We start from the raw sequence: 12,833 nt of genomic DNA on the forward strand, positions 1-12,833 counted from the left end.
CACACACCCCCACGCACGCAGGACATGGATGGGCGTAGTGGACACGTGTAGCGCATGCCCAGCCATGCACACACACACTCACACACACCTGTGCACACACACACACTCCCCTTGGTGATGCACTGTGCACCCCAGCCCTGTGCTGCTGCCCATGCCAGGGGGTGACACCGTGCACCCCAGCCCTGCGCCGCTGCCTGTGCCAGGGGATGACACTGTGCACCCCAGCCCTGCGCTGCTGCCCGTGCCCGGGGAGTGACAGCCCTGGGCAGCCTGGCTGCCCCAGCACCGCTGCCTGCAGCCAGCAGCCAGCATCGCCTGCAGCAAGGTCTTTGCCCGGGTGGGTGCCCAAATGCTCCGCAGCCCCTTCGAAGCCACCGCCTGTGCCAGTGTGGGGACCGGGCCAGCAAAGTGCCTTCCAGGCACTGGCCCAGACACCGCCACGGGCACCGGCCCAGCGCGGGGACAGCACCCCCCACCCCGGCGGAGGCCGTGCCAGCTGCGAGAGAGGCTGCCTGGCACAAGCAGCATGGGACTGGCCCGTCTGTGCGGGGCTGGAGGCGTGGGGGCTGCGCTCGCCCGCGCCGTCTGGGCAGGCAGGCAGGCAGGACTCGAGCATGGGGCGGAGGCGCCGGGAGCTCCCTGCCAGCTTGGCTGCCCTCTGCGCCGCAGCCCAGGGCCGAGCACCCGCTTGCCAAGGGGAGGGACCGGCTGAGGGCGACCTGGCTGCCAGGCCCGGCGTGCAGGGATGCCGCCTCCCAGGAAAGCAGAGGGATGGTGTGATGTCCAAGGCAGACAGAAGCATGGATGCGGCGTGCAGACAGGCAGGGTTGGGCTGCCAGGACTGAGCATCCTTCCCAGCCAGTCTGGGTGACAGGGTCTCCCCAGGACACTGACGCCCCATACCCTGTCTCCCCAGCATGGAGCCCGGGGCTGGACACCCAGCTTTCTTGAAGCACTTTGCTCTGCCAGCCCCTCCTGCCTCCGCACAGCTCCCAGGCAGGGTCATGGACAGACAGTCCCAAGGGACAGACAGCCCCTGGGGACAGTGAGCCCCTGGGGACAGCCAGCCAAGCATGGCCAGCAGTTAGTTGCCCTTGGAAGGGCAGCAGGCTCATTTTGCATGCCCCAAAGCTGCTGCCACTGCAGCGGCAGCCCCTGCTTGTGGGCAGTGCTTGGGGGCTCCCACCAGCCCCCTGCCTGCATGCAGTTCTGGCAGGAGGGCAGCGGCTGCACGAGACGCATTTGTATTCAGGCTGAGCCAGGCTTCACCTCCCCTCCTCGGCTGACTGTGCTCGTTCTGGCTGGCAGCCCGTCTTCCAGGCCAGGGAAAGATAGATGAGTGATTAACTGCACCATCGGCGGATAATTCCCCCATTAAAAAATGAAAATGCAATTGAGTGCCATTATCGGGTGCTCTTGTGGCTTCCCCAGGGACTGGTGCCATCAGCTCCCCATCAAATATGGTGACTGCACCCAGTGGGCCTGGGCTGGCCTCCATTGCCCAGAGCTACAGGGTGGCTGAGCCCCCTCCCCTCCACCCCGCAACCAGTCCCTGCGGGATTGGGGCACCCTGCAGCCTGGACCCCCCTCGGGCACAGTACCCACCTGCAGCTCACCCCCGAGCTGCGGAGGTGGAAAAGGGGCAGGAGCAGCTCAGGGCTCGCTGCGGGGCCGGGGTCTGGGCGAAGGGGCCAGCTGGAGAGTGGGGGGTGTGCTCCCTGCCTGGGATTTCATTTGCACACTGGGAAAGGGGGTGGGGGAGCCACAGGAGCCTGCTCTGTGCCCACCCAGCTCAGGGTGGGGAGAAAGGCTGGCTGGGATCAGCACCCAGCTTCAGCCCTGCCCCACGGGGCGGCTGGGTGAGACCTGGTCCTGCCACCTTGCCCTGTGCCAGGCACAGATCCACCCTGACTGGGCTGGGGTCCCGCCCTGGCCCTGGGCATCCCTAACCATGGCCATGGGGCCAACGGGAGTCAGGCGGGAGAAGGGGCTCCTGGGACCATGGAGCACAGCCCTTGCAACCTGCCACCGCCTGGCATGTGGAGCCCAGCACCACATGGCACTGGTGCCACTGGTGTGAGACAGGCAGACAGGCAGACAGAGGTGGGAAGGCAGTGGGTGGCTTGCCTGGTGCAGAGGGACAGCCGCTGTGGGTGTCCTGATACCCCCCGTGCTCGGCCAGCGGTGCAGGACCCTGCCCCACCAGGCGGGCAAGCCCCTGGGCTTGCTGCCCCCAAGGGCAGACGGGGCAGCCAGGCGGTGCAGCGCACCCTGCCCCGGAGGGACTCCCCACCACGCCTGGCTCCCAGCATCCCTGGGGACCTGTGTCCCCCAGCGCATCCCGCACCCCTGGGAAGAAGCTGCGGGTGACAGCCCCTCCCTGGCCCCTGCTGTCACCAGGCAGGGTGACAGCGGCGAGGCTACGCGCCCGCGCCGGCTGGAGCAGCGGGATGGGCTTAGGGGCCCCGGGGGAGCCGGGGGTGGGGGGCATCCTTCCAGGAAGCCCCCCATCCTCCACCCCCCGCCGAGGCCAAGTGACGTCCTTGTTCCTTGCTGGGCGGCGGAGCGTGCGGCGGGGCCGCGGAGGAGCCTTGCCTGTGCCAGGCATGCTCCTGACGCGGAGGGGATGACGCATGCAAAGCCTCGTCTCCAGCTCCGTGACCACCGGCGGCGGGGCTGGGGGGAGCCATGAAGCAGCCTCCATTTGCCGCCCCGGCTCCGGAGGGCAGAGAGGGTGGCGTGGGGGGAAGCCGCCGGCGTGGGTCCCAGCCCGGCTGCTGGCACAGGCGGTGCTGAGCACCTGCCCTCTGCCCCTCCTGCCCGGGCTGGCGAGGACAGGCAGGCAGCTGGCGGCTCTGCAAGCAGGGCTGGAGCCGGTGATGGGCAAAGCCCTGGGAAGCCCCGGGCGGCAGCGGCAGGGCCGGAGGGACACCCCCATCCCTATCCCCATCTCCATCCCCATCCCGATGCGCTCCCGCTCCCGGCACTGCCCCCTCCTCCCGGCACCCGCCAGCGCGGCAGCCCGGAGCCCTTACCTGGAAACGCTTCTTCACCCAGATCTTCTTCATGCTTCTGCAGAGCCCCGCTGGCCCGGTCACACCGGCTCAGGCCCGGCAGGACGCCAGCCCGCTCCCGGCGGGGTCCCCGCTGTCAGCACGCCGGGGGGGCAAGCGATGCTCCGAGCATTCTCCACCGCCGGCAGCCGGGAACGGCGGAGGGGGAGGAAGGGGCTCGCCAGGTTGGGCTCTCGGGAGGGCTGGAGCTGTGAGCATGAAGCATCACTGGAGTGCTCCTCCCTCCATCCTTCCCCCGCCTGCCTCCGCCTCCGCCTCCCCGCCAGCCCTGGCACACAGTGACAGCGGCGGGGGACAGGCAGGGCACAGGTGGCGGGTGGCGAGGGCAGCCGCGGGGCGGGGGGGGGCACACGTCCTCCCCCCTGCTGGCTTTGGCTCCACGGCACCCACGGGTCCGAGCCCCTGCCCAGCAATGCGGCTGTACCACTGTCCCCTGCCATCGGTCCATCCTGCCCCACCATGCGGGCCAGGGGCTGCTCTTCTCTCCCGTGCTCAGCACCGTGGGGCACAGCCCACCACCGCGGCTCCCACACGCACCCCGACGGGGACAAGAATAACACAGCACACCACGCCAGCGCTGCACGCGACTGCCCTCCACGCGCTGCCCCCAAAGTGCCCCCAAACGGGGCAGCTCCGCTGCCACGCTGTCACAACCCTGCACACAGCAGCACAGCGGCAGCGTGCCATGGCACTGCCCAGCCAAGATCCAGGCTCACCAGCGCTCTGCCAGCCTCCGCTCAGTCCCCCACATCCTCCAGCCGTTGGCGATGCAGAAGGGTCCCCTTACCAAGACATGGGTGTGGGTCCCAGCACTGCTGACCTGCCTGCACACGAACAAGAGCTGATACGGGCACAGTCCTTCACAACAACCCCCCTGGCCCAGCACTGCACATGCCATGGCATGAGCCCCCCTTGCAAAACACACAGCCTTGCCTTGCAAGCCACACAGCCTCCAGCCCCAGGCACCCAGTGCCCTAAGGCAGACCTTGCACCCTGCCCCCTGGGTGCCTTAGGACCCACGCAGGAAGGCAGGGCTGGAATACTTAGCCCTGGGCTAGCATCACTGCTTTGTGGCTGGTGGGAATGCAAGCTTGACCCGGGGACGTAGGCCGTTGTCGCTGTCCACGTTGCATGACACACACGAGAGTTCCCCTCGTGCTGGGGTGAGGACCCACGGCACAGCTCAGGGCAGGACTGGGTGCCCCGGACTGAGCTGTGATGGGGCTCCCAGGGTGTGGGCAGAAGCTGTGGGTGGGGGTCCCCAGTGAGGCTGGTCAGGGCTATTAAGACCTATTAGTGCCCCCGGGGTGCTGGCACAAGCCTTCCTTAGCCGAGTGTCCCCAGCCCTGCTGGCCTGTCCCTGTTCTCTGGGTGACGCTGCAAATAAGCTGGAGGAGCAGACCCAGCCCCACAGCCTCAGCGGGGCCTTTCCTGCCTGCCATGCCCCCCACAGCTCTCAGTGCCCTGCATCACCAGCTCACCAAGCCGTTGAGCCCTGCAGCACCCATCAGCCCCCTTTCCAGGCTCCAGGAGAGGCTGCCAAGGTCCCAGCCCCACCAGCTGTCCGTGCTGCCCCCTCCCACTGCAGAGCATCCGTGGGGACGCTGCTAGAGGCCTCCCTACCCAGCGCTTGTCCTCATGCTGCTCACCTGTCCCCTGGGGAGCCGGCCACCCCACGCGGGGCTGCACGTAGGCATCACGCTCCCCACGATGCTTGGCAGCTCCGGCAGCTTTTCTCTGCTTCCCCTCCCAGCCCATGACTCCCAACGTGAGGCTTTTCACGGCTCCATAATAACTTGCAAATTACCCAGTACAAAAGGAGCTGTTTATACAACATTTCTGACAGTCCCACAATTCAAGTGATGCTGCGGGGTTTCCGTGGAGACCCTGCACGTCAGGCGAGTCCCATGAATGCCAGAGCTGGCACTAAGGGAATCTCCTGTCGTAGCGAGAGGACTCTGCTGGGCCCCCCAGCCCTGGGTGCGGACAGAGATGGGTACCCCTGAGCCAGGGCACAGTAAAGGGGTGGGCTGTGGGACTCACATCTGTCAGGGTCCCTTGCACCCAGGGTCTCTCTGCCAGGTATTCTCCCCAGGCTGTGCATGCCTGTGGTCCTGCTGCAGACCTGCATAGCCTGTGCCTTTTTTTCACACTCAAGTGGGATAAAAGCCTGGTCAGGGATGCCAGGAAGGAGCACCGAGGCTTGGGCTTGGCACACGGTGGTGCCAGGGCAAGGGTGCTGCCACCACAGCACCTGCAAGGACAGCCCCAGAGCTGGCCCCAAGGAGGGACCACATGTGCCCAGCCAAAATGCAGTCATTCAGGTATCCTCCGACTGCCACATCTGCTGCCCCATCGGCCACGGCTCCCGGCTGGCCGGGCACACAGCCTTTCCCTGTGACTGTGGCTCTGCCACTTGGCCATCCCTCAGCAAAAGCCCCAGGAGTGGCTCAGGGCTGCCCCAGAGATGCTGCACCCCTGGAAGCAGCTGGATCACCTCCGAGGGGTGCACCTGCTGCAGGGCCCGAAAGTCCTTTCCAGAGGCAGCAGCACCTGCAAATCCCCCCGCAAGGGCAAAGCTGGAGTCCCTGCAGAAAGTGTCCGGTGGGAGGTGATGGCAGCCTGCACCCAGGGCGGCCCCTCTGCCCTGCCCTAGCCTGGGGGCAGCCCTGGCACTGCTCTGCTCTTCTGCAGGACAGGGACACGGGGCAGGGGACGGCGGCCAGCACGGCCACGGCATGGACAAGGGGCAGAGCCGGAGCAGGTGGCCCCATCGCCACCCAGCTCCAGCTTTGCCTGCTGGACATACACCGGCCCCAAGCAAAGCAGACAGCAAACACTTGCTCAAAATGCAGCATTAATTACGCTGCTCAGAGAGCTGCGGCTCCCCACGCCTTGCTGGACCTCCCCGGCAGTTCTGCACGGATCCTGCCCCTGCACCACAGCACCGGCTCGGCACTGGCCACCCGGCCCTGGCCATCAGCCCCCTTGTCTCGATGCTTGAATAATTGATAGTGGCGGGTGTGTGCAGCCGTCTCGGGTAGGAGGAGGTCTGGGCATGAATCTTTCATGTGTTTGTGCCTCCTGGAGCTGCTGGGGACAGTCTGCAGGAGGTGGGGATGTGCTGGGAGCCTGGGGAGGTGGGGACCATCCCCAGCCCTGTCCCCAGGGGGAAATAAATGCAGCAGGATGGCCCTCATCGTGGGGCAGGACAGCACTGCAGCAGCTTTCTGGCCCTGGGAAGAGCAATGCTCTACTGTGACCCCTCTCCCGAGGGCTAGGGACACCCCAGGTGCCCTCCCCAGCATCGCCTCCCCTTGCCACTACTAGAAGGATGCCCAAGCACACAGTGCCCACTGCAGGTGGAGGACCCAGGGACGCAGGACAGCAATGTGACCTTGGCTCCGGGTGCCTGGGGACAGAGCGGGATGGCAGGAGGCATTTTGTCCCTGCCCTGCCAGCCCCGCTCCTGGCATCCCCCCTGCCTGGGGCTGAGGGGCTGCTTGCAGAGGGCAGAGGGAGAAACAGCCAAGAGTGCAGGCAGCAGGGTAGAAGCAGCTAGCCCCTTCCCAGCGCCACCGTGCCAGGGCACAAGCCAGCAACCTGGTGTCGGGAGGCAGGAGGGGCACAGGGAGCGCTGGGCAGCCCCGGGAGGAGGAACAGGCCGTCGCCCCATCATGCAGCCCCGAGCAGCAGTGCTATATTTACCCGCCCGCAGGCCCAGGTCTCAGCCTCTCGCCTGTAACACAAGCCCTGCAGCCCGCCAGAATCCGAGGGGATGGCACATTCCACAGCAAAAATAACCCCCCGGCAGCGGGCGAGAGGGCAGGGTGGAGGTGACTGACTGGACAGCTGCACCCACCGCTCCGCTCGCCGGGGAGCAGCCCTCCCAGTCCGCAGCACCCCGGGACGGGGACCCGGCACGCGTGGCCACCGCGCCAGACCCCTGCCCAGGTGGCTGGGGGCAGAGCTGGGAGCCCGGGTCTCCGGCAGCTGCCCGTGGGCTGGCCCCAGTGCCACCCCCGGGGCCAGGGAACGGGCCCAGCCCCGGGGCTCGTGGCTGTGCTTGGGGACTGGCGGCTGCACAGCCAGTCCACCCGCCGGCCCTGCTAGCTGCGGGCATCCTGAGGGCCAGGTCCACCCACTCCCCCCTGCACTGGCCAGCCCTGGGGACCTGTCCCTGTGCCAGCTGAGACCAGCACCTGGGGTGGCACCGGCCAAGCAACTCTGCAGAGGCAGCCCCTGCGCTGGCACAGCCGGGCATGATGCCCACCCCACGGTGGGGCATGGCAGCCTGGGCTGGAGCCTTGCTGGATCCCAGGCTCGTCCAAGATGCTGCCGTGCCCTGGGGCTGGGGGGACAGCCAGGGACAGCAAGGAGAAACTGAGGCAGCCCCAGAGAGTCCCATGGGAGGGAGAAGATGGCAAAGGGAGGCTTTAGGTCCCATTCGGTCCCTGAGCAGGGCTGGCATGGGCTCCAGAGAGAAGGGGCAGTTGGCATTAAACATGGGCACGGCGCTGCAAAGTAAGGGGCTAAAATTAGGCACTGAGAGAAATGGCCAGAGGCGCTGAGGCACCAGGGACACTGTCAGCACAGCCATCCCCACCAGGGTGCCATTGCCATCGCCACGCACCACCAGCCGACAGAAGCAGGCCCACGCTACCCCACTGTAACTCTGGGCTGGACGGGAAGGGGCCCTGCAGGGTCGCCGCACACAGGCAGCTCCTGCCCCCTTCCCTGCCCCCAAATCCAGACGGGTGCAGGCTGTTCCCTGGGCGGAGGAAAGGTTCCAAGGCAGTTTGATTGCTGAGTGCAGGTGGAGGCGAGTGGAGCAAGACCCTGCGCTGGGAGCCCAAGACGGACACATCCAACCTTGAAACAAGAGGCAGCCCCAGCAGGGACGATCAGGCAGCGCTGGCAAGGCGAGGGAGGGCTGGGCTCTAAAAGGAGATTAGCTCGGGTTCTTAAGAGGTGATTTAATCCGGTTTACGGGGAAAAAATTCAGGAGATGCAGCTGAGAGGTGTTACAGGCTTTAGCGAGCCTGGGGGCAATGGAGCCACAGTGGGAACCAGGCTGGAAGGGTCTGGAGGGTCCCTGGATGGACCTGAGAAGCCCCTGGACCAGCCTGGTGCTGCTGTGAGAAGGGCCAACACACTCCACCTGCATGCGTGGAGCTGGGGCACGAGGGAGAACCTGCAGCAGGAGAGGGACAGAGCGGTGGGACACGGTGGGGACAGTGTGACACAGCCGGGATGGTGTGCCCCCAGGAGCCCCTGCACCCGGCTGCCCGGCCAGCCTCACGCGTGCACTCCCCGCTACCCACGCCGGGCACTGACGCACTCAGGGGACCTGGGACAAGAGCAGGAGAAAATCATTAGTGGGGTGGAGCGACAGATTCAGGGCAAGGGATTAGAGGAGCTAAATCGGGCTTGTGCGAGCAAGGGGGAATGCTGAGCTGGTGCAGAAGGAGCTACCAGGGCCGAGCGCGGAGCTGGGCAGCACAGAGCCCCACCACCCCCCCCAGCAGTGACCTGAGCTACCTTAGGCAGAGCCGATGCTGGCCCCACAGAGAGCTGCAGCCTGGCCTGCACGCCGGGGAGAGAAGGTGGAGGACCGGGCTCTGTGCCCACTGGAGACCGTGACCCAGCAGAGGCGAATGGAGCAAGGGCACCCCGATACCTCCAGACACGGGGGGACAGGACCCCAGGCCCAGAGAAAGACCTCATCCTGCCCGGGAACCTTGCACGCATCCCTCTTGCCCCACAAGTGGCCGATGACCCAGCTCACAGGGTCCCCCACGGAACAAGGACAGGGTGTCCCTGCATGGCACAGGGACAGTGCAGCCACCAGTGGAACTTCCACGGTCCCCAGACAGCTAGGTCTCAGTGGGGAGTGTGGGGAGCCCCTGAGCAGCCAGGGCCTCCATGCTGGAGGCTGGCAAGCCACGGCACACATCCTGGCAGGGTGTCAGGGCAGGCGGGTGCAGAGCAGTGGCACGGCTCCTCCATTTCACACGATGACCTGTCTCACCGCTCGGCTGCCGGCATGGAGAAAATGGCCTCGGGGGAACAACACGCTGAGTGCCAGCAACCTGCAATGGGGCCAGGCAATAGGACTGGACCCCCCACCACATTCCATCACCTCCACACCAGCACCCCTCTCCAGCACCCAGCAGGACATGGTTCTCCCTAGGCACTGCTGCGGCACACCACGGAGACTGTTCTGCCCCGGGGCAGGGGCAAAGCCACACTCCGGTGCCCCAGAGCCTGCATGGCTCCAGAGGCATCTCTGCCCTGGGGCTGGCTTTTTGGGTGGCTGTTTGCTCAACGGCGGTGCACCCACAGCCAAGCACCCGCCCGGAGGAGCACCAGGGGCAGGGTGACATTCACCCTGCGTGTTAGGCAATCCTGGCTGCTCCGTCCCTCCCTCAGCTGCTCCAGAAAGGCGGCGGCGAGGGCTGGCGGCTGGGAATTGGAGCAGGGACGAGTGCGTCAGCACAACAGGAACAGGCACCTGGGGAAATCAGGCGGTGCCGTGCCTCTGGGCAGAGGCAGGGGGGCCTGGGCCAGCAGTGCCATGGAGAGGTACAGCTGCACACCAGAGTGTGAGAACAGGGTGACGACCCCTTCCCTTTGCCCCCCCGGGACAGGCTGCTCCTGCCCCATGGGGCAGTGCATGTCTCCCACTCTCTCTGCACACACAGCACCATGCATCCGACTGCACAGTGCCACGGTCCCCAAAGGTGCGATGCACAGTGACCCCCACGCAGACCCATTGCAGGGCAGGACCCTTCCTGCACATTTCTCTGCTCCCCCTGTCCCCTCACCAGGCCCATGAGCAGCACATACACCTTCCTCCATCCTCCAAACGCTGCTCCTCCAGCCTCCCAGCTCACACAGAGCAACCTCTCCTCTTCCTCCATTGCTCCCCTTCAGCACGGTGAAGGCTCCTTCTGCCCCCCTGCTGCCACCCAGTCCCCCTCTCAAGGTGCAGCATCTCCAGCACGCCTCCCGTGCCACAAAGCCCCAGGTGCAGCTCCTTCCCCAGAGCCTCGGGGCTCAGCACCACCTCCCTCGCTCCCTGCCCTCGCTGTCCACACACAGACGGCACAGCTCGTGTCTCAGAGCAGTGCCATCCCGGCCAGCACCACACGCTCCCCAAGACCCAGGTCTGCAATGCCCCAGGGAAGTGGCATCCATCCTGGGGCAGAGGGGGCTGAGCCCCAAACCTGCCTGGCCCCTGTGCAGGATGAGGCCCACCCATGCAAGGGCCCACAGCAGCCCCCATGCACTCCCTGTGCACCAGAGGAGCATACCCGGCTGCTGCACCCAGGGGTGATGAGCACAGGGGCTCCCATAGGGCTCTAGAGGACCAGAAAAGCTGGCTCCACCCCTGCTAATTAACCATCAGGGCTAATTAACCACTGTAGGGCATAGGCTCCACCCACTTGACAGCCCCGCCTCCTACAGTGTTAGGCTCCTCCCCCTGGCCCCACCCCCGGAGGGTCCCAGTTCTCCCAGTGCAGCCCCAGTGCCTGGTACAGCTGTGATGGTGATGCCATGGGCAGCTCTGCCCGCGGGCAGCTGGTGCGCGGGAGTGGCTTGTGCACGGGTACCGGGGGGTACCGGGGACCGTGTCGGTGGCTGCGGAGGGTGGCACCACCGGTGCCGTGCACCCGCGCTGCATCTCTCTCTCTCTCTCTCTCCTCCTGCCCCGAGCAGGCTTGGCATCACATGCTCCCGACACCTCCATGCCCGGCCCTGGCACCCTGCCTGGCCTGGCAGCGGGTACTACAGCCACATGCTCGCTCCAGGCCAGAGAGCCGCCCCGGTGCTGCTGGCACCGGGCACCCCAGCCTGCAGCAGGGCGGGCACAGCAAAGTCCAGCCCTGGCTGGCCCCGGGCATGCACTGCGGCGGGAGCCTGCAAAGCACCGCTGCCACCCTCGGCAAACCTGTGCCCACGGCTGTGCCAGCACAGCCATCCCAGCGGCCACACCGCCCTTACCTTCCACATCAATGATGGCCAGCACAGCGCTGGTCATGGCCTCTCCCCGCTCGTTCTCGGCAATGCAGGTATACACACCGGCATCCTCCTTCTTGCTGTCCCGGATCCAGAGGGTGCCGTACTCCTCCCCACGTGGGGCCAGCAGCTCCTCATTTCGGTACCAGCGGAGGCTGGGCCGGGGGTTGCCCACTGCCACCACCCGCAGCCGGATGTCGCAGCCGGTGCCGATCGCTGCGTTCTTCAGCTTCCGTGCAAAAAATGGCGCTGCCGGGCGAGCCGGGCCCTCTTCGGGTGTCCCGGGCTCCGCCGTGACCTTGGCGCGCTTCGGGGGGATGCCGGGGCTCGGTGGGGCCGCCCGGGGCTCCCCACCGGCCCTACTCGTGCCGCCGTGTCCCTGCGCTCGGTGCATGGTCTGCAGCTCCCACGCCCGCGACCCCCGCCGCCCCGAGCCAGCAGCGCCGTGCCCCTCTTCTCCCCCGCCTGCAGCCCGGGGGTGCTGGGTGCCTGTCAGGGGTGCCGGGGCAGAGGTGGCCCCCGGTCCAGGTGCCGTCCGGTTCGGTGCCTCCCCCCGGCCGGCTGCAGCCCTGAAGGTCGCAGCACCGTGGGCAAGCAAAGGGCTATTTTTAGGCAGGGGCTCGGGTTGCTGCTCGCCGAGCCACCACTCACCAAAGGCCCGGTGCAGTGCGGCACCCACACCCCATGCTCCGCTGCGACCCCGAGCCCACCCAGCGCCTCGGCACCTGCTCCTCCGCCGGCCTGGGTGCGAGTCCCGCGGGTGCCGGCTGCTTGCTGAGCCGTCCCAGTGCTGGGGCCGTGGCGTCCCCCCCCTCGCCCGTCCCGTCCCGCGCAGCCCCCGGCGAGCTGCGCTCCCTCTGCCCCCCTCTCCTGAAATGGCAGCTGCCTCTGATATGTCACATTCCTTGGCCGGGCTCCCCCTCTCCGCGCCCGCCGCCCCGGCCCTGCAGCCCAGCTCCGCTTGCAAAGATAGAAAGGGGCCAGCACCTTTCCATATTAGCAGCGAGGCTCAGGGGGGACCCAGCCTTCCTCCCCGCCTTCCCCTTCTCCGGCGGTGTCACCGGATCGGGACAGAGAGACCCTGGTGGCATGTGGAGGGAAAGAACACCGTCATGCTTCCTGCAACGCGAGACCCCGGGCAGGAGCCAGCCCTGCGGGGCCCCTTTGCCCCATCCCCAGCAGACAGTGGAGGGGGGAACCCTGCATCCCTGCTCACCCAAATCCACCCTGCCGGGAGTCTGCAAACACAGCAAAACCCCATTTCTCTCACCGAGCCCCTGCCTCGCTGCCCTGGGCAGTGTGGGTGCCGACCAGCCCCCCATTCAAGCCCTGCTTGGAGAAGGAGCACCCCACTGTTCGGGTTTGGGGTGCCCCATGAGAGCTCCCACATGCTGCACTCCAGGCAGCGAGCGACCAGGGACTGCCTGTGCCACGCGCTGCCTCACCACCCCCGGGCAAGGCAGGGCTTCCCCGGCTCCCAGTGCGATGGCACACGTCTCGGCACCTGGCCCCGGCCGCCCTCGCCAGGGGCTGTAAATCTGGGTGAGCAGGATGCAAGCGACATGGCATGCTGCTTCCCAGCTGCAGACCAGCCCTGCCGGCTTTGGCACAGCCCGTTGCCACCAGCCCAAGGGCGCCAGCATCAGTGGAGCATCATCGGGGAGGAGAAGATCCCAGGATCCCCCCAGCTCAGGTGGCTGGAGCACGCCGGAGCGGGATGCCCTGCTAGACCCACAG

General features: G+C 66.8%; 1 protein-coding gene across 1 annotated transcript in view; it reads right to left on the reverse strand.

Moving 5' to 3' along the window:
* LOC127018425 (acid-sensing ion channel 4-like) overlaps nt 1-11,490 on the reverse strand; it is a 22,528-nt gene extending 11,038 nt beyond the window's left edge. The window contains exon 1 of the mRNA XM_050900034.1: nt 11,082-11,490. Within this exon, the coding sequence (XP_050755991.1) occupies nt 11,082-11,490 (409 nt within the window). The remainder of the gene's footprint in view (nt 1-11,081) is intronic.
* Between the last annotated feature and the right edge of the window lie 1,343 nt (nt 11,491-12,833).

Source organism: Gymnogyps californianus, chromosome 7 (genome assembly GCF_018139145.2).
Source record: "Gymnogyps californianus isolate 813 chromosome 7, ASM1813914v2, whole genome shotgun sequence".
In the NCBI taxonomy this organism is placed as follows: domain Eukaryota; kingdom Metazoa; phylum Chordata; class Aves; order Accipitriformes; family Cathartidae; genus Gymnogyps; species Gymnogyps californianus.